Source organism: Pelmatolapia mariae, linkage group LG20 (genome assembly GCF_036321145.2).
Source record: "Pelmatolapia mariae isolate MD_Pm_ZW linkage group LG20, Pm_UMD_F_2, whole genome shotgun sequence".
In the NCBI taxonomy this organism is placed as follows: Eukaryota; Metazoa; Chordata; class Actinopteri; order Cichliformes; family Cichlidae; genus Pelmatolapia; species Pelmatolapia mariae.
In genome coordinates, this window is record NC_086244.1 from 4,248,546 (window position 1) to 4,275,641 (window position 27,096).

A 27,096-nucleotide genomic window follows, 5' to 3' on the forward strand; every position below is an offset into this window, starting at 1 on the left:
AAATCCTGTGAGTGTAATATGTACACATCATCCATCATAGACTTACGTCTCATTGACTTAGACATGAACATTAATTCCTACACATGTTTAATCATCTCTTAAACAGACGCAAAGAGAAACTGTATATTACAAATTACTTAAACTTGTGAAATTAACTATTAACTAATAAACTAACTAATAAACTAATATTCAAAAACAATCTTTGGCCACATTTGTCCAGGTTTTCCCAGACCAGCCGAGATATAATCTCTCCAGCGTGTCCTGAGTCTGCCCGGGGGCCTCCTCTCTTTGGGACATGCCCAGAACACCTCACCCAGGAGGCGTCCTTGTCTGATGCCCAAACACCTCAACTGGCTCCTTTCGATGTGGAGGAGCAGTGGCTCTACTCTGAGCCCCTCCCACTTCTCACCCTGTCTCTAAGGGAGAGGCCAGCCACCCTTTTCCGCTGCTTCTAGCCACGATCTCATTCTTTTGGTCATTACCCACAGCTCGTGACCATAGGTAGCAGAATAGTTAAGTCTGAACAACATTATTTAGGTTATTCAGTTTTCACAAACAGCTGTTGGAGGCGATGTCCCAAAATTGTGCTCACCCTTCATTAATACATGAGTAGAAAGTACGTTCATGATGCGCACTGTTCGGTGCTCAAAATCAGCCTGTGCTCACCATCTGATCCACTTACTGTGAAGTGGATCATGGAGGAAACGATAAAGTAAAAAAGTAAGGAGAAAAAAATGACCTGGTCTGTCAGCCCTCAGATGAGAAACTTCTAAAATCTAAAATGAATGAGCTAAGCGGTTACAGCTGAGGTATGATCACATGTGGGTGGGGTTGCTGGTGAAAGGGCTGAGGACACGTTATGAAAATAGGGCCAGCATGTTAAGCTAACACTTCAGGCTGCACCTATTCAGTCAATATTTAATTCTACGAGCATGAATACATAATGACCAAAACCAACTTTGCATTTGAACAGTTTTTTTTTATTTATATTGTCTATTTATTCATAAATGTATCATTTTATTACAGTTGTTCACAAAGTACAAATTCACACGAGAAAATGTTGAGTCCCACAGCTCAGATTTATTGTGTGTATACTGCATCTGAATGAGAGATTACTGAAATACAACCCATGAAACAATTATCTTTTTAGTATAATTTTATCATAAAAATGTCCGGCCCCGTGTCCTATGCTCATCTGCTCTGATGTCTTTTTTCACTTTTCTGCAGCAGATCTGTCTGCGAGGCGTTCAGGTGTTCAGGGTCAGGATTTCTCTCAGCCTGACGGCTTCATTATGTTCAGCGTGTGTCCATCAGCCTACCTGTCGTCCTTATCTACCTGTGGATCAGTCAGTGACGCGCTGAGGTGACACTCTGTCTGTGCGCTGCAAAGCTTTGGCTTCGACCCCAGATTCAGTTTGTGTTCGGCTGTCAGAGGTGACGACGGGTCGTCCTGTCTGCCAGCTGGGAGACTCGTAGTGTTTTGTTTTACTAAACACTCACTTGGCATCAGGGCTGGGCTGGTGTAGGGTGGAGGCAGGATAAACTTCTATGTGCAGTGGAGACAAAAAGAGATGCTAATAATAAGATGCAGTTTTTTAAATCTGTATTATTACATTTAAATTGCCTGTAGTAGAAATGATCAGTAAGAAGGACAAACTAAAACAAGAACGTACAAATATAAATAAATGTTCATTAATCTGCTGAGGAAACATTTAAAACAACTTTCCCAATGAACAGGAAACATCCAGTGGGGGAAAGATCTCCAAAGCATGCTTCCACCTCCATGCTTGACTGTAGGGATGTGCTCCTTGGGTCAAACTCAGGTTGACTCAGCAGGTCGAGTCAGTGTGGGCATTTATGAGACTGCAGCTGTGGTGCACAGAGTCCACTTCTTCTGTGGAATCAAACCACACAGGTCGGTTTTAGCTTCAGCGAGCCTGTTACAGCCTGTGGTAGATATGATTCACTTAACCTTTAACATGCTAAGTGAGGCCTAAGTCTGAGATGTAGCTCTTTTTTGCAGTTTCTCTGAGCACTGCTGGTCTGACCTTGGGGTGAATTTGCTGTGATGTCGACTGCCTTGTGAATAATCTAGAATCATGGTCGTATGACCCTTTTCAAACTAACTTGCAGCAACAGTTGCTTTTCTAAACCTGCTGCTGAAGCCTTTCCTCCTTAGCATTGTGCTAAGTACACACCAGGACTTTTGTTTTTACACGTGCTGATGACGATTTGATCAAGTGCATTTGCACCTGGCTGCTACTTAGCCTCTTAATTCCTGTGGGAACAGTAAGGCTGTACTTAGTTTTCCACATGACTATAAATAGTCTGGTTATATATATATATATATATATATATATATATATATATATATATATATTTGTTAAGTGTAAAAAAATGTTATGCTGGGGAAAAAAAGCAAACAAAACAGCTTCACCGTAAAGTTGTCAGGAGTCGTCCTGCAGCAGCTCTGGGGAACCTGATCCTGCTGCACCAATGAAACCTCATTAAATCCAATCAGGTCACATACCAAAGACAAGAGGGGGCGGGGGGTGAGGTAGACAGACAGTAGGGTCATGTGACCTGGAAGTTAGGTCAGTCTGGTTTGATGTCTGAACAACACACACACAACACACACCTGCAGCAACAACAAATACTGAGTGAGCACGCAGCAGCCTTCACTCGTTAATCTTTCAAATGAACCAGCTGATAAATAATAATTATAGAAACACAATAATTATTTAACTTGCAGCCAAGTCATTGGGAAAATACAGAGTATGACAGTCCCGAAGGCTCGGGGGTTAAAACAGTCAGAGGTTTAAAATACTGTAACTAAGCATGCAGAGAATAAATGAATAAAATCAGATTTAGATGGAAATCTATAGCAGGACATACATTTTATGTGTGTGACCCAGAGATGAACCTCAGATTTAATCATTCATCACGTCTGATTCATACATGCAGCTGGGTTCATGATCCTGTGCTCAGATCTGATGTATGGAATTATTCACTGATGTTTAAGACTTCATGAATTATGTGCAGCTTGGGTCACTTTCAGGGTCGATGAAGCTCTCTGGGTTATCATTTATTTACATATCTGTCTCTGCACACTTATATTTTTCTTACATTAAATGAGAATAATAATGAGGTGAAAATAGTAGCTTGATCATCATCATTTCTGAATTTAAAAAATAAAGGATTTTCACTACAGCCCTACAACAGATTGCCGACCTGTCCACGGTGTACCCCTCATTTTGCCCTATGACACACCCCGAACTGAATGGATGGATGGATGGATGGATGGATGGATTTTCAGTACCTGAGTCAGTGTGTTTGGAGCTTCAAGATGATTTTGACACCACATTGAGGACATTTCTGATACTGTCCAACTATAGTTGTTAGGATAGTTAATCGGGACTCTTTGTAGCATTAATGGTGATGCTGGGAGAATGAGCAGGTTCAGGGACACATCTGCTACAGCTGGAATAACATTATAATCAGCCACAGTCTGTGAGCTAAATATATATTTGGTAGCATGTTACTCACATGAATGACAGTACTGGTTTGGAGAGAACTCGAGTCTTTTCTTACCATATTTGGAGGACGTGGTCATTTGCTCAGTGTGTCTCAATTCAGATAACTGTGAGGGTGACACAGCTACCATAGAGTCACCCTTTGAATCTAAACTTAGAATTCAAGCATTTTAGCTTCTCTGTGTTGATTTCTGGAACCAAAGGTGACCATATTTGGATGAGAGGGCCAGCTTTGTTGGCAAGTTGCATCCATAAACCCTATAGGTGCAATACACAGACCTGGTAGATAGTAACAATTCTTTTTTTTTTATGATAAAACATACATTTAAACTAGAGTGCAAAGTTCTTTGATGGGCTGTATCACACCGAAAACCATATTATTTGTCAGATAGCTTCATTAAGTTGCTCCAGAAGGTTCCAGCAGCACAAACGCAGCAGAGGGATCCAGTTCACTGACTCTGATTATCCAGGATGAAGCCTGTAGCAGAGAGCCACCAGTTCCAGCTGCCTGTGTCTGGACACCTATCGAGCAAACACGCTTGTTACTCTGGAGATGACAATTCTTGTTACGGAGGTAACAATGCATTGAGCCTTTTTTTTTCTATTAGGCACAAAGTAAATATGTGTGTTTTGCTGTATTCAATTCAATTTATTAAACAACCCAAATCACAACAGCAGTTGACTCAAGTTGCTTTATATTGTAAGGTAAAACCCTGCAACACTACAGAGAAAACCCCAACAATCAGGTAACACTGTATGAGCAACCACATGGCAACAGTAGGAAGGAAAAACTCCCTTTTAACAGGAAGAAAACCTCCAGAAAGTTGAATATTTTAAGACTGGTGTCTACGATGAGCCAGCCTCAAGTGGCCACTAGAAGAACTACAGTTTCTGGGAACTTCCGCAATGGTTTCCATTAGTACCTCCTAATGCAGCGGTCCCCAACCTTTTTTGCGCCACGGACCGGTTTATGCCCGACAATATTTTCACGGACCGGCCTTTAAGGTGTCGCGGATAAATACAACAAAATAAAACCAGTATCGGTACCGAAAAAAAGAAGATTTATTCATAACACACGTGAAAAGACCCAGGAAAACCGAGTTAACGATAAAAACGATAACAAAATAACGCTGAAAACCGATAAAAACCCTGAAAACCATACATTTCACACCTGAGCCTCAACTCTCGCGGCCCGGTACCAAACGACTCACGGACTGGTACCGGTCCGAGGCCCGGGGGTTGGGGACCGCTGTCCTAATGTGTGTGGTCATTGTCATAGCAATGCTTCCAAGCAACTGTGCCTCAGTCTGAGTAGGTACTAATGGAAATGGGGCTTTTCTGTTACGTAACGATCTCCAGTGAGGATGAGAAGTGACCAGGGTGCACCGTCTGTGTAGTCATTCAAAAATAGCTACTGTATTGACAAATGCAACTTGAGACACAGCAGCTGTGATATTACACAGGAGTCTAATTTTGGCTAGTGAAGATCAAACAGCTGACTCCTTAGAAAGACTTTTAGTAAAACCAAGCACACCTGCCTGTCACTCAAAATGGCCACACCCTTAATGAAGCATAGCTTTGATATTGTTAAGCAATGCATGTGTCATTAAAACTGTAAAGTGAAACCAAAACTGCAGTTTTGAGCACGTCTGAGGTTGCTTCCTATTCAGCACTCTGAAGGTGCCACTTGGCAGAGACCAAAACCTGAGCTAAAAGTTACTACAAAGAATTTTCCAACACATTCAACTTTTCCCTTTGAAGGTGACCAAACACACACACAAAGGTTCATCTCGGTTAAAAAGTCAAAATAAAGGAAATGCCAGAGAATCCCAAACGTATCTGAACTTCATGCTCAGGGGTAAAAGAATGGATGAAATTTCATGGAGATGCACTTAGAGTTTGGAGGCTTAAAGGGAACCGGACAACAAATCAAAGAGAAACAAAGTGAATAGAAGATAAATTACACGAAGAAAGAAAGAAAGAAAGAAAGAAGTGAGGAAAGTGGAGAGCGGTGGTGTAATCAGACCTCAGGCTGTTTCCTCTCAATTACAGCCTCCCACACAGCTCACAGTGAGTCTATATAAAGACATGTACATCTCTGATACTGCATGTGTGTGTGTGTGTGTGTAAGAATGTCTGGATGTGTGTGTGTGTGTGTGTGTGTGTGTGTGTGTGTGTGTGTGTGTGTGTGTGTGTGTGTGTGTGTGTGTGTGTGTGTGTCTTGCCGCAGTGCCACATCTCTCTCCTCCCACTCTGAAGCTAAAAACAAACGCAGCGGCTTTCATTACACACGCTAAGAGTCCAATCAATACTCACAGGCCTCTGGGGCCACAGTGCACTCTGAGTGTGTGTGTGTGTGTGTGTGTGTGTGTGTGTGTGTGTGTGTGTGTGTGTGTGTGTGTGTGTGTGTGTGTGTGTGTGTGTAGTTAAGTCCGTTTAACGCAGCAAGTCTGAAGCTGATGTGAGTTCAGGTTGTTGTTGTTTGTCCTGCACTGCATATTAAAGATGGATGTGGCCATGGCAGTGAGGCCTCAGACGTGATGGCTGAGGGGTGCACGCCGATGTCTTAGCAACTTGCCAATCACAAGGTAGCCCCGCCTTAAAGCTGTGTTTGTCATCCTTCTGGATACTAATGTGGACGTTTATTCGCAAAACAAACATTGTGTTACTTTCAGCAGAATTTAAAGCTTGTTACAGAGACCATGAACTCATCAGGAAAGTCTTTAGTGAAATCAAACATCAAGCGAGCAGTAAGGTCGTTTTCCTGTTGAGTTCTGTGCAATCTGATGTCTATAGAACCACTGAAATCGCCCCCTGCTGGCCATAAGAAAGAATGCAGAAGACTCATGTGTTAAACAAGACGTCATAGTTTGGTCCCGCCCACTAACAGGTGCCATGATGAAGAAATAATAGGTGTCATTCACTGTCAGTGGTCTTTATATTACGCCTGATCGGTGTATTTGTGTTGCTCCGAGTCGGAGTTTTCCCGTCAGGGTGGTGTAGTGGAAGTCCACAGTGCCTTCGGACTTTACAACTATGGACTCTTCCACTGTCCACTCTTTCAGTAACTTTCCGCTCTGATGCTTCTGCACACCTCTGAGGTGAATCACAGAACACACAGGTGTAAAAATGCAGCTGGAAGCTGTCCGAACATCTCTGAGAAGATGGCTTTGAATCTGAAATCAGCAGTTTAGCAGATTATGGTTCAGTTCATTCATGGTTTATTTGCTTGAATCAGTGTCCTCCACTGTGATGCAGCTAGCGTCTGCTGTGGAGGACTACTGCGTGTGTGTACAGCCGAGTGCAGCTGATGCATTTACTTCTTTCCTCTTCATCTCTGATGATGACCTTAGTTTCATTTTCTTTTCCTTTCTCTGTGTCATATTTTACTTTATTGCTCTCCCTCATGATGCTGATTTTCTGCTGATGCATTCATCAGCACGCGATTCCTTCTTACGTTATGTTTGCAGTCTGTTGGTTGTGTCTGTGTTTCCTCTCATGACCATCTGGTGATGTGTTCACAGACTTTTCGGTCTCTTGGCTGTGCTCTGTGGTGATGCGTTTACTGTTCATCCTCATGATGTCCACTGACTATTTATGGTGCATCATTTACTAACATCCTGTGATGCATTTAAGACCTCTCTGTTGTGGAGACGGATTCTGTATCACACACACACACACACACACACACACACACAGCCAGTCTATATTTAGCAGTCTGCTGCAGGAGAAAACTCGTGAATTTTTTAAACTCTGTAAACCGACTTCTCCTCCCTCTCCGTGTGACTGTCGCTCCCTCATTCAGATATGAGGGGATCTCCACGGCAAGCCCCTGGTTTCCCGGGGCAAAAAGAGAGTCCAGTTACATAATCACCCCGACCTCACACACGTATCTGCATCTGGATTTGTGAGGACGTTCCCCGACACCCTCAAACCAAAAGGAAACACGACAGCTTGTCTTTTCACCTGAGGAGCTTCAGCCTGTCCGCTTCCATCTCATCAAGTCTTCAGTCTGACTACTTATCAAACATCCAATAATAAGTTGATTAAATTTCCCACGTGTGGGACTAGTAAAGGTCCCACACGTGGGACCTTTACCTTATCTTATCCTACAGTCTGCAAATCTTTGTTCTGTGGGATTGTTATGAATGAAAGTCTGACATTGGAAATGCCTGTGTGGACTACATGTTTTACTCAGGAAACTGCAGTGATCTCTGAAAAAATGAAGCCAGTGCTCGAAAAACTGAAATTCCCCAAATGGCCACTTGAGGCTGGCTTCAATAGTTCAAATGTTCAACTTTAGAGCAGAATTAAAAGGTTTGCAGTCTGCTACAAGAATAGCTTTTGGTCTTCATAATTAATATTACTTTTCATAATAAAAGTGCAGTCATAACTCACCTGTGTGTCCTGAAAGAAAAAGGTCTTCGTGTCACAGCTGGGAGTAAAGACAAGCCCAACCGGGATAAACGGGAAGCTTGAGTAAGGAGGCCGGTTTGTTGTGAAATCTCCACCAAATCCAAAATTAAACTAAATCCGTCTCCTGGTGACCCGTTGGGGAAAACGGTTTGAATTAAGTAAGCGTTTAAGTAAGAAGTTTGTGTGAGTAATAATTAAGTGCATTATTAGAGGTGTGGCCACTTTCCATTAGGTCTCACCTCTGCTGTTCAGCTTTGTGTGTGGTCAGCTCGACAAATGTCTCTTCCACACTTGGTGAATAAAGTTCTAGTATTTTAGTACTAAAATATTACCACTAATTAGCAGGTATCTGTATCTGTGTCTGTGTGACTTTCTAACACTCCAAACAAACACTCAAATTGAGGCTTCAAACTTTATGATGTCACAGTGGCTACATCCAACTTTTGTGTAATGCATGAGCATGTCGAGGTTAAACGGTAGATTTCCATCAGAGTGGCTCTTAAACCCTGGGAGTACACCTGGTTCATGTCTGTGAAGCGGTCTGCATGACTCCCACTCGCACTTTTACTCTGCATGGGGTCTTTTATTTTGAAATTTGAGCACATTCTTTATTCTGTTCCTCTGTCTGACTTCATGCCCTTCTCATCTGCTCTGTGCAGCCTTTCAATAAAAAATAAACCCAGCACTATATTTTTTTTTCAGTGAGTAGCTGGGCACCGTTGGCACTTGGTGCTGTGACACATCTGCTGAGATTGAGACTGTAATCTTGAGGTGTATTTCTAAAGTGAACCTCAAAGAAAGAAAAGAGAAATAAGAAGAGTGAGTTTGCACTTTTTACCGGGATACTCAAGTCCTCAAATCTCTACAACAGAGATGGAGAGTGTGAAGTTCATGTAACCCATAGCAACAAAACAGACAGTTTATAGGATCCTTTAAGGTTCTTTGAGCATCTTTATGAACAGAAATGAGTGAATTTGAGATTTTAATGCAAACGATCACCAGAAGATAACCTTCCTCTCTTCATCTCTCTGCTACTGTTTCAGCTCCTCATCTTATCTCCTCCCCTCATCACTGTCATCTTCATTTCATCTCCTCTCATCTCTTCTTTCACTTCACCTCCTGCCCTCTAGGCCTCAGGTCCTTTCATCCTTTTCCTCTCCTCATATTTCATCTCCTCCTGTCATTTCTATTTTGTATTTCCTCCTCTCTTCTTTCATTTCCCAGTGTCTCCTGCCTTTTTTGCAGTTTGTCCTTCTTTTGAAAAACATTTAGTTACAGTGATAATTACTGCGAGGAAGAGTTTAGGAAATGTTACTGATAATGAGGCAGTGATACACAAGATTAGTGAGCAAAGCATCAATAACACTGTTGGATCCAAATATAGGCCTAAATTTGACAACTGAACAAAATCAGAATATGATTAATATGTGAGAAAAGAAGGAAGCCAGAGTATCGGAGAGAACCCATGAAAACTCAGAACCTTCTTGCTGTGAGGCAACAGTGCAAACCACAGCGTCACCGTGCTGCCTCTATAAAGTTAGAAATTCATGAAAATTTGAAGATTAAAGTCACAAAGTTAGTAGAAAATAAATGTTTCTAATTGAAAAACTGCAGGTTCAGATCAGTGTCATCAAAAAATGAATTGTTAAAAAGTTTGAGAGTAAAGTTGGTGACGAATCAGAGAAATACAACTCTCGGGCTGTCGGCCTCCCTCTGAGGTTTCCTTTTAATTAAAACTCATCACTTCCTCCCCCTTCAATTAACCCACAGCCTGGCCAATCAGGCGCTATCTCGTTAAGGTGGACCCCGTCTGCGGTGAGCGGTCACCTCTTTAATCCGCCTCTCTCTGTGGGACAGGAAGCGCCCGAGAGCTAATTAGTGCTGAGCCAGGCGGCGTCTCCCTGCAGAGAGCCGCGAAGCTCGACCTCCATCTCCAAACTTTACTGGGAACACAAAGAGTTGGATTCTGAAAAAAGGAAACAGCGAGGATTGTGGGATGGCAGAGAGGGCGGAGTCTGTCCTCCTGTACGTTTGTCTGAAGAGTGACACTTCAGAAGAAACCGAACTTCATTCAACTTTTAGGAGATTTTTAGAAGCTGATCCTCGAACACGTGGTGCCAGAACTCAGACTCCTTCCTTTGGTATCCCTGAACAAATGTCCAAATAATCCAGGACTTAGACAGAGCCCTAAATCATTTCAAAATCATAATTCTTCAGTTATTTTGATCAGGACAGTCTAGTTCTGTTGCAGCTAAATAAATAAAAAAAAACTAACACATTTTAACTGCATGCTGTGTCACTGATTAAACTAGCATAAATGTTTAAGAACTAAAACTCTGAAGAACACCTGTGTGTGATTTCCTACAGCATCCTTCAAAGCCCAACTGCTCCCTTTCTCCTCTTCACTCCTCTGTTTCTTATTTTTCCGTCCATTTATCTTAATTTCAGGGCCTCCCAAACTTGGTCAGACACTGCTGCTAAATTATGGGAGAGTCCAAAATTAGGATTTTATTCAACATGATGAGTCATATTATTCATAACAAGCGTCAGGCACTTTAAAAACATATGGATTTCATTGAATTTAAAAGTTAATTCAAAAGGCAAATAGATGAAATATAAAGTCTGGGGTAACAGGGGAGACAGGGTTGTACTGGGGGTGATGATGATCATGGTAAACGAACCAGTCTTTCGTCACACAAACTCACACACACACACATACACACACACACTCCGATGTATATCAGGGGCAAATTGAGATTCACAAGGATCCTTTGACACATGGACAGGAGGACGGGATCCATCCACTCCCTTCTGATTGAAGTTTGGTAGACGACCTGGTCGACCACCTGAGCCATCCGATGTCTGTGAGACAGATACTAATCCAGCACAGTCGCAGCGAGCTGCAGCCAACAACCAACCTTTGTCTCACATACGGGGCAAAAACAACTGAGAAACAGACGGCTGCAGGCAACCAGATAATCCTCCACAGATTAACCTACAATATTTTACAATGTTCACTGTTTGCAACATCTCACTTTTAGGTGGTAACAGCTGGTGACCCCTTGATGACCCCACAGAGAGTTTTTGTGCTGTTTTAGTCTTTAAACTTTAGTCTGGTAGGACTTCTCAACACTGGATGAATTTAATAATATTAGAAAGGTTTAGTCTGGACTGATTGTTGGAACAAAGAGCTGAAACTAAAGAGAAATATGCCTTTGGTTTCTTTTTGAGCTGCTTTATCAAATGCCACCACTGAGCCCTGTTAGAAATGGGGTGCGCCTGATAAGATCCGCTTTCATATTCACTGGCAGGCAAAGTCGTAACTGAAACTAAAATCTGATAAAATGTCCAGGGCTAATCAGCACCACCATTCGTCCTGCATATTTGACAGCATGAAGGAGAATTCTGCGTTCAGATCACCAAAATCAAGCTTTGATTTAAAGGCAGTAAAATGTTGGAAAAATTGAGCAGAAAAAAAACCCGAACACGTGATCATGTTCAGACAGTATTTTTTTTTTAAATCACATTTCGTCATAGTTACAATAATTAGCGTCATGATTATCATCAGCTTCATAAATAGATCAGTTGATTTTTCATACAGTTAGAAGTCATATCGCAGCGTTTATGTACAGATTTAAACATTACAAACAAAAACAAAAAGCTCCAGCCGAGTCCCTGTCCAGCACATAGACCAATCCCACTGGATCAGGTTAGTGCCATCTTTGAAGCAAAAGTGGAAAAAAAGAGATCTGATTGTGGTGCAGCTCAACTGCTAAGTGATCATTTTGGGGAAATTTTCAGTTTTTTAATGTTTGGTTTAAACACCCTTGAGCTTAAGATTTGAAAATCCTTAAAGCTGCACCAAAAACAGCTCGAGTTTTCCTCCCACATGTTGACATTTTAAACTCCTAACATCAGACGGCGCTGGATATGTGTTGCAGTGTACACAAAAAAACAAACAAACAAACAAAAAAGCAGTGATATACAGGCAGTTATAACATAAAACACAAAATCTGTTACAAGCATAATGTCCAGAATATAATCACAGCCCAGTTAGATGGAGCTAGCCTGGGGCAGAGTATAATCCAGGGCGTAGTCAGGGCCCATGATCCAGAGTCCAGAAGAAACAAAGGCAACGCAAAAAGGAAGTGTCTGTCACTTCCTGCCAGATTTCACAAAACAGAAATAAATGCAACGATACAGTCAAAGTCAGTGAACATTATAGAGCAGGAAATAGACCCACCCTGCAGAAAAGCAAAAAAAAAAAAAAAACAACCCTGAAAACGGTCTTTCTTGTGTGCCATTTGGTGACTCCGGTAAAGAGGGAAGTATTCACAAACTGATAATAGTGCAAGAAATGTTACGAGTTCTTTTCATCCAGGATATAGACACAGACCACACCAAGGCAGTCATTTAGCTTTTGTTGAACCATTGTGGATCCCAGGCTGCGTCACGCTAATTAAAGCTGTGCAGATTTTTCATTGTCCAGCTATTACTGATTGCTGTTTGTCATCAATGTTTTTAAACCAGATTTTATCCAAAATAACCTGACTAAAACAAAGGGAAACATGATCACCAAATCTGGTGTTTTAATATTTTAGCGTTTCAGTTTTTATTTCTCTGCGATGTTATTTTGAATAAAAGCCATCGAAACACAGAAACACGGTCGCACTAGGTTCGACAAAAGAAACTGTGTCTGAAAATCCAGCTAATAGTCTAAGCCTGGATCCCTTTGCCATCCCTGATGGATTTTAATGACTGTTCTGGTGGCAGGCGCTGAAACACACGGGAGACCATTTTGCATCCCAAAGTGTATAAAAAGCAATGAATAAAGGCTGGGATGCAAAATAGCTGCACAGAGTACCTGTGACGCCTAAGACATTTCACACTCTGAACTCCTGGACGTAGCCACAGCCCAACACAGACAGATAAAGCAACTCTTAATTAATCTAAGGACACAATCAGTTAACGTGTGACACCAGCTGACAGATTAACAGGAAGTTTAACGTGAACATTTGTAGGTAGTTTTAAGGTACAGGCATTTATTTTTTCTGGTGGTTATGTTAAATCTGTTAAAGCAAACAAGCTTTCCTATGGAATGAAGTTCTTTTAGAAAAACACTTAATAAGAAGTGTTTTTTGTTTTTTTTTAGTGTCATCACAGTTTAACTATAACCTGTAAAACTTGAGTTTCAACAAAGAAAAGGTGTTTAAAGCTGCAACAGCTGGTGGACTATCGCTCATTCTCTGGTTGAAACTGCTTAAAAAGTCCAAAGTAAGTATTTTATTTTGAAAGCTCAGTTGCTGCTAAACAGCTAGCCTCGTACTACTTAGTTTCTGTGGCGTCTTTGATGTCATTCACCTCAGAGTCTACGGTCTGCTCTGGAATCTGTTGGTGGTTAGATGGTTGTAGCCACTGTGACATCACCCACTGACATAAAAGTCAGAAGTGAACACATCTGGACGAGAGTTTGAATGACATAGAGGACACCACAACAGAGACCTGACCACCATGCAGGCAGGAAAGACAAGGCAGTGGTGAACTGAACTTTCAGAATAAAATACGCAAATACTGCATCTTTTAAATTGGGTTGGGGCGTTAATCAGGTGTCATGATGACCTGATACAAATATTACATTTGGTTCCCTAAGAAGATCAAAAAGGTCAGCTGACAGCATAGACATAGCCCACATACTCAGTAATGTGCGATTCTTTAGCAGACGGGACATAATCAGATCACAACAGAGTTACTGCATACAGGAACCAATGTCAGTCATTTAGGATAAGCGTCCTTCAGGATATAGCCAGGCCCTGACAGACAGACATCAGAGCGTTAAGACATAAAGTAGAAACCAGTGAAAGCAAAGATTTACAGACAACAGAAAGCACGAGTCTGTTATAATGTGACCACTGCAGGTCGTAGCCAGGACTCAGAGCAAACTGAGCAGTGCGGTCTAATTACAGTACATTCAACATAGACGTACATGAGTTGAGGCCAGCTTTTAATATCCTCAGTGTTTCCATTCAGTGCCTTCTTCTACGCCTTTAAAAAGTACTGCTTCCTCCAGGCTGAAAAGCATGACATGGACATTATTTCAGCATTTAGTCACAACCCAGGATGCAGGCTGAAATGGTGAAAACATAACAGCTTCAGGCAGTAGTCAGAGCCTACAGCAGGTCTTAGCGCAGAGATGGGGTAAGGAAGAAAACTTGGTTCCAGGTGTTAGCTTGAGTCTGGCTGACACCTTCCAGCTGAGGTGAATGGTAGTGAGATGGAAGTGACTACATGGATTAATCCAGGTGATAGCCTCATCCTGACCCAGCTGCACTGCTACCGGGACTGCTCTCTTTACTGAGACGAACTAATTCCTGGGACAACAGCTCCAGGTCCTGCAGAAAACAGAAAGAAAATGTTTATATATCAACAGCTTTACAGCCCGTCTCTGAAACAGCAGCACCCGTTTTCGGATAAAATCTTACTCTGAACATGAAGACCAGGAGATACGATCAAATATTTTATCATTTAATTCATCTGCAGCTAAAAGAAAATAACAGCAGAGCCCAGACTATAGTCTGTATCACAAAAGTGAATTATTATAAACCTATAAGCTACAAATTTGTGAACTCAGCAATTGAAATGATTTCAAGCAAGTGCCTCAAGTAAAACATCATTTTGTAATTTACAACATCTGTTACTAACAGCTGCAGTACGCTCACTGTGAAAAACACAAGTACTTAATAAGACACATTTCATGGAAAAAGGTTGTTCCATGATTAAAGCCACTGATCTGTGCTTGAACGCTCTGAAAACGGAATTTTCTCTCAGCTGATTGATCAGATATGTGTGAAAACGATTTTTCAAAATAAAATGTTGACAAATGGGACATTTAAAGTCAGTTCTTTTAATATCTCCCCCTAAACCAACTCACTCTCTAAAAACTGATCTTAGATGCAGCAGACTTGTGGGGGGTTGGGCTTCACCTGGCCGAATTTTTCGATTACTTTTTGAAGTCGTCCTTGGCTGTGCATCTTTCTCCTGTTTGTGCTCTCGTTTCTAAGCCAACACACAACATCTGCTTCTTCCGTTTTTGTCGGAACTGTAAGCTGGCAAACAGCTGGCAGATAGATTACTGCCACCTTGTGGTGGTAGTGGTACACTACATCCACAAGACAGATCGGACAGATGTCCGTATAAACCAGTTGGAATTTATATTTTATGACAAAAACTTTTTGCATAAGGTTAAGCTTTGTAAGCTATTTTATTTTTATTCAAAAACCATGAACATCCCCATTTATGGCTGATTTAGACTTCTGAGCGAATCTTTGTACAACATCACCTTCGCCGTGTGTGTGTGTGTGAGACTTCCTGGTGTTTTCCATGCAGTTCCAGCCACGATAGACAAAAATAATATGTCAGGACTTTTTTCCCCATTTTTTCTTGTAGTGTGTTTTTTTGTTTCTTTTTCAAGGTCAAACGTGTTTGTCCCTGAAGTGTTTCCACATCTTTGGACTTTACCTCACGCCTGATACTTCCAACGATCTCCCTCTAGGAAGATCTGACATTTGAAAGAGTGATTATTATTCCTTATGCTGAGACAATGATTGATATTCTCTCACTGATTAATTCAAACCTGAGGTGAAATGGTATATGAGGAAAAAGCATAGGAGGAATCAATGTTACGGAACAGGCCAATCACAGCAGTTGCGTTGACGTGGCGTGCTGTTACATTTCCATTAAAGCACCCGTCAGGGTTTTAGAGGCGTTTCTGGTTACGATGTATGCACAGCACAGATTGCTACACTTGCTGTTACTGCGTGTGTGTAATTGTTTGTGTGAGATAAAAGCGAGTGGTAGATCCATGGACATTCGCTGTTTTGGCGATGACCTTGCACTGGGGCAAAGTGGTTTGGATGAGAACCATCAACTCCAAGTCTGAGCTGATGGTTCTTAGCTGGAAAAGGGTGGAGTGACCACATTCACTTGATTACCCAGAAACCCACAAGGCTGATGGTCTCCGTGTGTGTACATTACCTTAATGAAACTGTACATACACTATTTACGTGTATCATCTTCAGCCTTTTATTAAGTGTTTATTGATGTTTCTATCAGCTGTATTAATTAATCATTCTCAGTAATGAGATCAGTGAAGATTTCCTGGACAAAGATGAATGCAGCAAACTGATGGATTAGCAGATTAAAAATTAATAATAAGACCTGTGGAAACACTTCAATCAGTCTCAGCCAATCTGAAAAAACATTGTTTAGCCACCTGTTAAACTTCCAGGCTGATCTTTTCTGCTGTTCTTGGTCTAAACAGTCAAGTCGGTGAAGATGAAAATCATCCACACTGTGTGTGTGTGTGTGTGTGTGTGTGTGTGTGTGTGTGTGTGTGTGTGTGTTTGAATCAGTAATTTAAAGGATATTTTATAGAACTAAACCCTCACCCCGTGGAAACTGTCCGTGTAACGTGTTCGTGTGGACCGTTACCTTCTGCAGGTGCATGTTCTTGGTGAGCTGCTCCTCCAACATGTGCTGCAGCTTCTTGTTCATCTCCCTCAGATTCTCGTCTCCTGGTTTCACCAGCTCTCTTAGGACCGAACCCAGACCTCCCCGGTCTCCCTGAGAGCCTCCGTGACCTCCGACCGTGCTCCCCGACACATCTGAGCAGAAAAGCAAAGACGCGAGATTCAACAGGGATTCGTTTTAAAAGAAACATGCTGATCAAACGGCCCGAAGAAAACACCAGAAGCAGTCACAACAGGGAAATAAGGAGATAAGAACAAGGAGATGAAGAGGAGGGTGAGGAGTGGAAACAGGAGGTTTGTTTGTTTTGGTGTTTTCCTTTATTTCTAACCAAACGTTGCACACAAAGCTTCTGGGAGGAACATTACTGAAATTATAAGATTCGTGACCTTGAACCCCTCAAACGTCACTCTGGATTCTTCTCAGAGCGGTGAGGTTTCTGAAACACTAAAGCAGAGACATTGAGAAGTAAAAACTGTCCTATTTTTCTGCTTCAACAAAATAATCAGTTACTTTACACACAAAGATTCCTAATAAAAAGCTGGAGAGCCCAAGAATCCATCGCAGGACACACGAGCAAGAGCCTGCTCGATAACGGGGATTTGCTCATTGAGGTCTTTGCATGCAGGAACGTAGAGGTGAAGCTCACCACCAATTAGTGCTGGGCGATATGGAAAAAATATTTATCACGATATGAATTATTTTATATCACGATAACGATATATATCACGATATACCACCTGACCTGTGGTCATCTGGAAAGTATGCAGTCTGTAAACAGCGAGTGGAGAGGGTGCAGTCTTTGTTTTGAGTTACTGTAAAGTATGTCGCAAATCCGGGTGCACGTAAAGCAGCACCATGTCGCAAAACCACAAGACAGTTTCTTTGCGAAAAATATCATTTTTTTATACTTTATTTTCTCTTGCATAAAGTTAAGAGTATGTATAGTGAGAAGACAACACTAATATATTTGCACAGGCTATTTAACCCTTTAAGACCTACCATAGAACCAAGTCCGCCAGAGCTTATCTTTACATTTATTTATTTTGAGTGTCTTCATAGTTTTATTTTTGAGATACACAAATTTTTATATATAAATGAAAATAAATAAATGCAAATTTGCAAAAAAACAGCATGTGCATCAAAATAAACTATTTCCAACAGTGTAATTTGACTTCTAAGCATCCCAGAAACGATACAGAAAAGCATAAAGTCAAACATGACTTTTAAAAACACCAACATAGACTTTGAAGCTTAAAAAACTACATTTTCCGCGAAAGTGACGTCACTTCCGGTTTCGGACAGGTAATGGCGGACATGCGATAGTTGCGCTGACTTATATTCCAACTAGGAAGTGTTATGAACAGCTGATCGGATCGGCAAAGCCTGTTTCTGGAATATTATGTTTTTGTTGCTGCAAGTCTGGAATATCATGTTTTTGTTGCTGGAAGCGCTTTTTATGCAATTTTTGCAAAGCTATATGTGGAAGGAAACCGTGACCTAGGGCAAGCTAATGGAATAAGATGTAAGTACAACCCCTACGGTTTCATATGCAAAAAAAAAAAACATTATTGCGCTACCTTACGTGGTTACAGTTCTACAGGGATTTAAAAATAGTTAGGGAAAACGGAGTGTGCCTGCTCTGACCGGTTGTAAAGGGTTAATGATATATTTTATGTAATAATTTGTAAAATTCGGGTTAGAAACGATAGAAACGATAGAAGACAAATGGCACGATAGACACTTTTCTATCGTCCACACGATATATATCGTCATATCGCCCAGCACTACCACCAATCATGGAAACAGACATTAAAAACTGATTCTAACGGTAAGAAAACACAGTGTGGCTAACATTAGCAGTGCTAATAGCACCAGCAGGCTCAGTGCCTTTTCCTTTTCACCTGCTTGTTCTGAATGTGGTTACACACCGTTTGAATAGTTACGTCTGTATTTACTCGAGCACAGCGGACACACAGCCATTTATGTTCGACATCAAAATTATTTCCACACTGCTAGTTTGCAACACAGATCATGGACATTATCTATGAGGGCTGTGGTGCAGGACAGACTCTGGGTAGTTACAGGTGGCGTGCATTGATAACAATGACTTTGAACATTTCGTCTTTGGTAGCTGAGTCAGCTAACCCCGTCATCAATCATCAGCAGCTCATCTATTCGGTTTGTTTCTTATCACAATAAATCGTCTATACGGTTTACTGGGGTGAATCTGTCATCTCTCAAAAGCCTGTTTCACCCAGATTCTGGCGGTCACAATATCAGTGAGTCATCATCTCGCCAGGAGCTGCCGAGGAGCCCTCAAGCAAGGCACCGCCCACTCAACTGCTCGTCGTATCATGCTGGAAACTCTGCAGCTGGTTAAACGGACTGCAGCGCGCTCAGTCAGCTTTTCAAGACAAGTTTTAAACAAATGTAAATGAACACTGAATGTAAAGCATATAACTGTGTGTGCGAGCGCTTTTCTAACGAGTGCAGTTTGAAATATTCACACACACACAGACAGTCCAGCCTTTAGAGAAGCAGCTCCGCTCTCAGTTTTACTGCCCATTAGATTTACCATCATTACTGCGTTAATGGGAGTGGAATGGAGAGACAGAGGAGGGCTAAAGCAGTCAAACATGAAATTGAAAACAGCAGGAGAGAAAGGACAGCGTGAGGCAGCGGGAGGAGGTGGGGAGGGATGGAGGAAAGGTAACTATTTATACAGCACATTTCCCACAGAGTCGTTCAAAGAGTTTTACACTGAGGGGAGCGAGAGGATTAACATGAGAAGCTGCTTTTTGTTTACTTCTGTTTAAAATCCAAACCTGCCATGTTTCAGTCCATCTGCAGCTCCCCGCAGTTTACACTCAGACTGCATAATTGTTCTATTTTTTTTACCACAGAAATCAAAGCCACAAAAATAAGGCACACAGTATCTATCATATCAGCCTTCTGCAGCGGTGACCAACTTTCTATTTTATTCTAAAGAGCCACATTTATTACAACACAAGCTGAAATCAATCGTTTGAAGTGGACCTCTGCACCTCTTACACCTGTGCGGTGAACACTGGTGCTCCTCAGGTGTGTCAGAATCTGGCAAACGGTCCAGGTGTGATGACCTTGAACATAACTTCAGCCAGGATTATTTTTACAAAGAGACGAGGAGGACGATACTTAATTGAAAAATAAATCTGCTGATAGCTGCACAAGTTATTAAAAACACTTCACACACGGCAGCGTCACCTTTTGAAGACGGCCGAGCGGATAAATATAGCAGCGGTGAAACATCAGAGACGTACAAATGTATTTACAGAGACGTGGGAAAGTGAAAATCGCTCAGGCCAACGAGTTTCTCCATCCTGACATCCGTCCAGCACGAACTTCTCTCCGTCGTGTTGCAGTGGAAACGGATCGGCACGAGCGGCACATGAAAGTGTTAAGCACGTCTGTTTTTTCCACCGCTTGTTCCTGTTTTCTCCGAACACAAAGAGTCCATGTAAACCTGAGCGCAGGTAAGTGAAGCGGCAGATTAAAGTGGTTCTAATTAAGTGTCACTGTCAGATAAACGACGTGCTGAGCTGGCTAACTTTCTGCTGACTGACGCACTTTAAGTACCTCAGAGTTTGTATTCGCACTTTGCACCAGCGACTCTTCTCTCAGTTTTACCACTGAGATGAGGATTATTTCAAAGACATATTAAATAACTGTTTTGTACCTCAGTCTGTTTAACGTTCCAAAACACTAAAAATGAAGATAATCAGCATTTTAAAGAAGATCTTTTTCTTTTTTTTCTTTGACCTACATCACACTCCTACCTGGTGTTTACTTTACAGATCATAAAGCAGAAAAAGACGCCTGGAGTCGTTTAGCAATGGTGATGTCATAAAGTTTGTGAGGACAGCATTTCCAGCTCCGTTGTTTACAATACTATAGCAGCAAACAGAGTATCGATAGATATCATATCCATTTCCAGCTCCATGTTTTTAGTCTTAGGCTCAACTAAAGTAGCTTTTCATGACTCACAGTTAAAGATGAGATGACCATTTTAACGCTCAGCTCTCAGTGACAATATACAGACCCAAAATCACCACACCGAGCTTCGAGTACGGCCCCACAGAAGAAAAAAGCTGAAATGTAGCTAGCTAGGTCAGGAGCTAACTATTATTAATAATGCTGAGTCACAGAGTGAATGTCCACAGCAGTCCTGACATGACATTCATGGCTGTTTCCCATGAATTGGGACTCGACACCACATCTCCACTTTCTGACCACTCCTGCCCACACACACGTTTATGACGCCAACAGCCGTCTTTGACATGTTTTTGCCTTTTTTGCTAAAAGAAATGTTCCTGGTCATTACAGTCTGTGGTTGAAACAAAAACTGAATCACAGATGCTCCATGACTAACTACAGTTAAGTTCCAGATGTTTCTGTGAGGAGATGAAATCATTTCTCACCTCTGCGGCTGTCCATCACGTACGTCTCTATGATGGCGCTCTTTCTGCAGATGTCTTCAGCCATTGATGAACAGCTCACCTCCAGATGTTTCACCTCAAACAGACAAAAAACACAATTAGTATTCACTGATGTCACCATGTGTTTATATAACAACAAACGAAGTCCTTTCTGTGCCATCATTAAACCTGAAACAACTTATTAATATTTAAGTGATTAATAAAGTTCTGCTGAATTATCCACTGGCCTCACAGTGCTACTATACAAACTACCTAAATATTAAACAGACATTAATAATGCATCTAAAAATACAAACCTGCATCTAAAAACAGGACAGACGTTTTACTGTTGACTCGAATAACAAAGAGAAGCATTAAAACCTCTAAAAGGCACAAGTGAGGCGTTAAATCAGGACGTGGAGAATGTTCTGCTTTCTTTGTTAGAGTTTTCCACTCCTGTGTCATGTGCTCAGGAGTTCAGGAACAGGACATATAGTTTGCTTTCCGGTTTAGCCGAGGACTCCTCACCTTCTCCTCCAGCATCCATTTCTCCTGCTGAACCTCAGCGAGCCGCTGGAACAGCTCTCCAACCTCATCATCGGATAATTCGGCGGGGCGCTGAGACTGAGGGCTGCCTCCTCCGGACTGACAGACACACACAGAGAGGCATAAGTTAATGTGAAAGCTCTGCTGCCTTGCTTTATAGCTCTTCAGAGCTCATTCAAACCCAGAAGCTCATTATGCAACCAAGAGGGAATTCGTCACATTATTGGACACGTAACAGGGAAGAGTCCTAAAGGATCGGATGAGGTTGAGACTGCCTTATCATTATTTACCAGTTTATTTGTAAAGAAAAAGTACAGAAGCTGTGTCTGATGTACTGCACATATGTGGAACGCCAGGACTGACATAACAACACTTTTATAACCACTCTTTTAAGTTGGGTTAAACACACTGGCCAGAATCATCAGGAAAACAGACACAATACTGTTTGGTAAGGTAACAGACTCATCGCTGTAACTCAAAAGCTGATCTGAGGCAGAAAACTCTGGTTTGAATCAACGCAGTAGAGTCCTTCTCTAAGATCAAAAGGGGTTTTTTTCTGCACCTAAAAGGAACAAACCAAAACACCTTTTATAACCTGACTTCATGTACATGACTAGCAGCTACTTAATATTATGACTGCATTACTGGCTGAGTTTAAGCATGACTTAACTGCTGCATGGAAAGTCCGCTATCTGCGCCTTTAATTTAAAGTGCAAAAAAAGTCTTTCCCCAGAATTACACTGGCGGCATGTCTGTGACGTGTATGTCCTTCACACAGGTTCTAACCCCAACACAAGCAGAAGCAGTGTGTTTAATCTGTACAGTCTTTTATTTTGAAAACTGATCGCTCTTGTGCTCGACTTCCTGCCCTCCTCAGGTTGATGCGACTTCTGTGAAAAACAGAATCAGCACGTAATTCCGAAACACACCGAGGAGCATCTGCACATATCGTCTTCAGTGGGTGTGATTAGTGATGGAGGCACATTCGCTGTATCTCAGAGGTTACAGTGTCTAATGTGCAGCTTCCTGCTGGTACATTTAGGTGTTAATGGCAGGACAGTGAAGCCAAACTACAGACGTCTTAAAAAAAAACTTATGGTACCACATGAGGAGACACTCAAATGCAACTGTGAGAGTGTCAGTGTCACACTGGAGTATTTCCACCTGAGAAAAATGATACAAAGATGAAATCTCAAAGGTTTCTTAGACAGAACTTCTTCTCTGCCATTATGGAGGGATGTGAGCTATTTGATAAGAGAGGTTACTAGCAGATTCACGCATTGGTCAATCAATAAAGTTGTTCCTCTTCTCTTAAGTGTTGCTGGAGTTCCTACATTGTGAATTGTTTCATCCTCTCTATGCACCTTGTAAGTAGGTGAAGTTGTGCCAGACGTTTTTGCTGCCTTTCACAGGCTTGCTAACATGAACATTACCTCAGTCGTGTGTGAGAGGATCAAACTGCTGTCACAGTCTGTTATGCTTTTACACTTTGGTACAGCAGCTGCTATCACAGTTTGGGTTCAAGATAATAAGCAGGCTTTGTAGTCTCGCGTGTTAAACTCTGCTGAGCCGAACTTTAAAGTTGGATGGAAACAAGTGAAAAAAGTCATCATCATCAGCCCACTGAGATCTATATGTCTGAATGTACACAAAAACATTCAGTTTGTAGTTTCTCATTAAAATTTAAAGTGTGGACCAAAAAGGGACCATTGAAGCACGCTGAGGCTTTAATCATCACAGAGGTGTCTGATGGGAAAAGTTGCAGCAGCAGGACATCATCAAACCCTCTTTTCTCTCATGTGATGCTGTTGCTAATAACAACCGCATCACCACAGTAAACTGAAGTGATGGAGGACTCTGCAGTGTCATGTTTTGACAGAAACACTCATCGACATACAGAGAGTCTGTCAGCTCTATTTACAGTGTTTCTATCAATAGAAACACACACACACACACACACACACCACTGACAGAAATAAATATGGCACCAGGAACTTTAAAGATAAATCAGCTGTAAAACGTAATAAAAGAACAAAAGAGAGGATGACGGATGTTACAGTTAAATCTGTCTTTCAATACAACCTGGAGGTCAGAGGTCGTGATTCGACCTGACACAGAGCTAAGAGGTCAGGAGCAGAAGCTTGTTTAGCTTTCACTGAATACACTAAAAACACTAATTAATCCACTTTTAACATCACAGTTTTTATCCGTCGAGGTTTCAAACTGTGACTTTTGCTTACATTTAGTTTTAACATAGCTTCAATAAATACCACTGTTTACATTTTAATGTGATGAAACCGCACAGTCGGTTGGGGCTATTTTCCATCATTCTGCCAAATTAATTTTCTGCTTCACTTTGCTAAAGCCTGAAGTATTCAAACAAAAAGGCAAAAGTTATCAGAAAGTTCTGAGAGCAGCTCCATAAAAACCTGTTTAAAATCCCACTCTTGGGCATATTTACACAGCTTCCAGCATGGCTGAAATTTTACATCACATTAACTGAACTTTGAGTTGAACCTGGGTCTTCGGCTACAGCTGAGCAGCTTTCCAGTGAAAAGTTCAGTTTCCAAGTTGCACGTTGGTTTGCAGCCATGCAGGAAATGGTCCAGAGCTGAACAAGAAGATGGCCTTGAATGTGAACATATTTTAATCCCACATTTTACTCAGTTTATTATTGTAGAAGGTTAAAAAAAAACTCAGATGTTAACCTTTTATAGCTGTTGCTATGACAACAATGTGCCCTTCCAACAGCATTAGTTTGTAGCTGTAGACACAAAGTAGCACTTCAATTAAACCTTCATCTGAAATTGAGATTTCTTCAACTTTTGCCTGAGGTTTTGTGTAAGCACTCAACCTGTGCTCCAGTAGCTGAACAGCAGAGAGGTCGTATCCAGTAAAGCCTTTAATGATGCGTAAATCTGTCACAAAGTAACATCAGCAAACTGCAGCTGCAGCATTAAAAGGCCCATCAGAAAATTTTCCTTTCAGCGTTTCCTCAATCAGTCGATCTGTGATCCCGCTCTGGCTGAATCCAGAACAGGCCGGAATCTCCACATCCTAAAGAAGATACAGACTGTTGCTGGTCATGTGTGAAGTACTGATGGACTGTTTTCAGCATTTTCAGGCGTCCAGCCAGAACGCCATTCTGGCTTAAGCAGCTGCTGACTCCAGGCTGACAGGACATATTCTCAGATGTTCATGTTTGGATTTTGAGATTCATGATGTTGATCACATTTTAGCCATAAACCACCATCAGCACAATCAAAAATAAATAAATAATAACGTGGGATATTGAACCAGACGAGGTCCAAACACCAGTCAACAGAGAGAACAGATGAGTGCATGACAGCCATTCAAACACACCATGATCAGACAAACTGAAAACCACTGCCTTCTCTGTAAGTTGGACCTGAGTGTCCTGGCTGGGATAATGTCTACACCAAAGCCTGAAGTGTCACAGACATCAAACTCTGTGTTTAAGGTGACTATGCGAGGAGCTCCACCCACCTTATTCTGATTGGTCGACTGAGACTCCTTCATCATGTCTTTGTAGGAGAAGGAGGACACGGAGGACGAGTCTCCGGTCTGCTGAGTTCGACTGGGACTGTTGATCTCTGACAGAACTAGCTCCTCCAAACCTGAAAGAACAACAATTTCACTCTAAGCATCAGGACATATTCACCTCTTTAAAGCTGCAGTCCACCCCAGACAAACTCTAAATCCCCCAGCTGTTTGACAAAGACGTTTACTTCAACTGCCACGTCCCTTTAATACGTAGCCTTTTACTTTAAGTCTGTGCAGTCCTGTGAGAAATTAAGAACACTCCATGTTTCAGTAGCTTCTAGAAACACTTTTAGCAGCAAAAACCTAAACCAGCTGTTTTCTATATGACTTCATCAGTCTCTCACATCACTGGGGAAGAATTTTGGCCCACTCAACATTGCTTCAGTTCATTGAGGTTTGTGGGCGTTCATGTACGCACAACTGTCTTAAGGTCCTGACAGAGCATTATAATCCGGCTGAGGTCTGGACATGGACTAGAGCATTGCAACATCTTGATTCTTTTCTTCTTCAGTGTGCTTAAAGCCGGACACTGTTCAAAGCACAGCAGTAACATAAGGTCTATTTATGGCAATAAATTATCCCTTTAAGCAGTGGATTGGTGAATATACCTTTTAAGAAGGCATACGTTCTTTGAAAGCAGAAAGCCGTCTCTTTAGGATTGCAAACATCCCTTAAAGGCAGTAAGTTGTCTATTAAAACGTACACTGCCCCTTTAAGACTATGACTGTTGTTTGAAAGTGGCAAGTTGCCGTTTATGGCAGAAAACTGTCTTTAAAAACACCAAAGTGTTCCTGTAAGATACTGGACCACCATGTTAAGCATGTGGACAGTCCATTTAAAGACCAATACTATTCCTTTTAGTATATGAACATCATTTTAAAGCCTCCTGTTCATACAGTGGCTTGCAAAAGTATTCGGCCCCCTTGAACTTTTCCACATTTTGTCACATTACAGCCACAAACATGAATCAATTTTATTGGAATTCCACGTGAAAGACCAATACAAAGTGGTGTACACGTGAGAAGTGGAACGAAAATCATACATGATTCCAAACATTTTTTACAAATAAATAACTGAAAAGTGGGGTGTGCGTAATTATTCAGCCCCCTGAGTCAATACTTTATAGAACCACCTTTTGCTGCAATTCCAGCTGCCAGTCTTTTAGGGTATGTCTCTACAAGCGTTGCACATCTAGAGACTGAAATTCTTGCCCATTCTTCTTTGTAAAACAGCTCCAGCTCAGTCAGATTAGATGGACAGCGTTTGTGAACAGCAGTTTTCAGATCTTGCCACAGATTCTCGATTGGATTTAGATCTGGACTTTGACTGGGCCATTCTAACACATGGATATGTTTTGTTTTAAACCATTCCATTGTTGGCCTGGCTTTATGTTTAGGGTCGTCCTGCTGGAAGGTGAACATCCGCCCCAGTCTCAAGTCTTTTGGAGACTCCAAGAGGTTTTCTTCCAAGATTGCCCTGTATTTGGCTCCATCCATCTTCCCATCAACTCTGACCAGCTTCCCTGTCCCTGCTGAAGAGAAGCACCCCCAGAGCATGATGCTGCCACCACCATATTTGACAGTGGGGATGGTGTGTTCAGACTGATGTGCAGTGTTAGTTTTCCGCCACACATAGCATTTTGCATTTTGGCCAAAAAGTTCCATTTTGGTCTCATCTGACCAGAGCACCTTCTTCCACATGTTTGCTGTGTCCCCCACATGGCTTGTGGCAAACTGCAAACGGGACTTCTTATGGTTTTCTGTTAACAATGGCTTTCTTCTTGCCGCTCTTCCATAAAGGCCAACTTTGTGCAGTGCACGACTAATAGTTGTCCTATGGACAGATTCCCCCACCTGAGCTGTAGATCTCTGCAGCTCGTCTAGAGTCACCATGGGCCTCTTGGCTGCATTTCTGATCACTGCTCTCCTTGTTCGGCCTGTGAGTTTAGGTGGACGGCCTTGTCTTGGTAGGTTTACAGTTGTGCCATACTCCTTCCATTTCTGAATGATCACTTGAACAGTGCTCCGTGGGATGTTCAAGGCTTGGGAAATCTTTTT

At 41.8% G+C, this 27,096-nt stretch overlaps 1 protein-coding gene across 5 annotated transcripts in view; it reads right to left on the reverse strand.

Moving 5' to 3' along the window:
- Positions 1 to 11,441: 11,441 nt before the first annotated feature.
- The window catches only part of gripap1 (GRIP1 associated protein 1), a 46,882-nt gene continuing 31,227 nt past the window's right edge, over positions 11,442 to 27,096 (reverse strand). For all 5 annotated transcript variants that reach the window (XM_063465430.1, XM_063465429.1, XM_063465428.1 and 2 more), the window contains 5 exons: positions 24,983 to 25,113; positions 21,458 to 21,574; positions 20,933 to 21,026; positions 16,437 to 16,609; positions 11,442 to 14,338 (listed from right to left, as the gene is read on the reverse strand). In XM_063465430.1, coding sequence (XP_063321500.1) covers positions 14,258 to 14,338; positions 16,437 to 16,609; positions 20,933 to 21,026; positions 21,458 to 21,574; positions 24,983 to 25,113 — 596 coding nt within the window. In that variant the 3' untranslated portion in view covers positions 11,442 to 14,257. The remainder of the gene's footprint in view (positions 14,339 to 16,436; positions 16,610 to 20,932; positions 21,027 to 21,457; positions 21,575 to 24,982; positions 25,114 to 27,096) is intronic.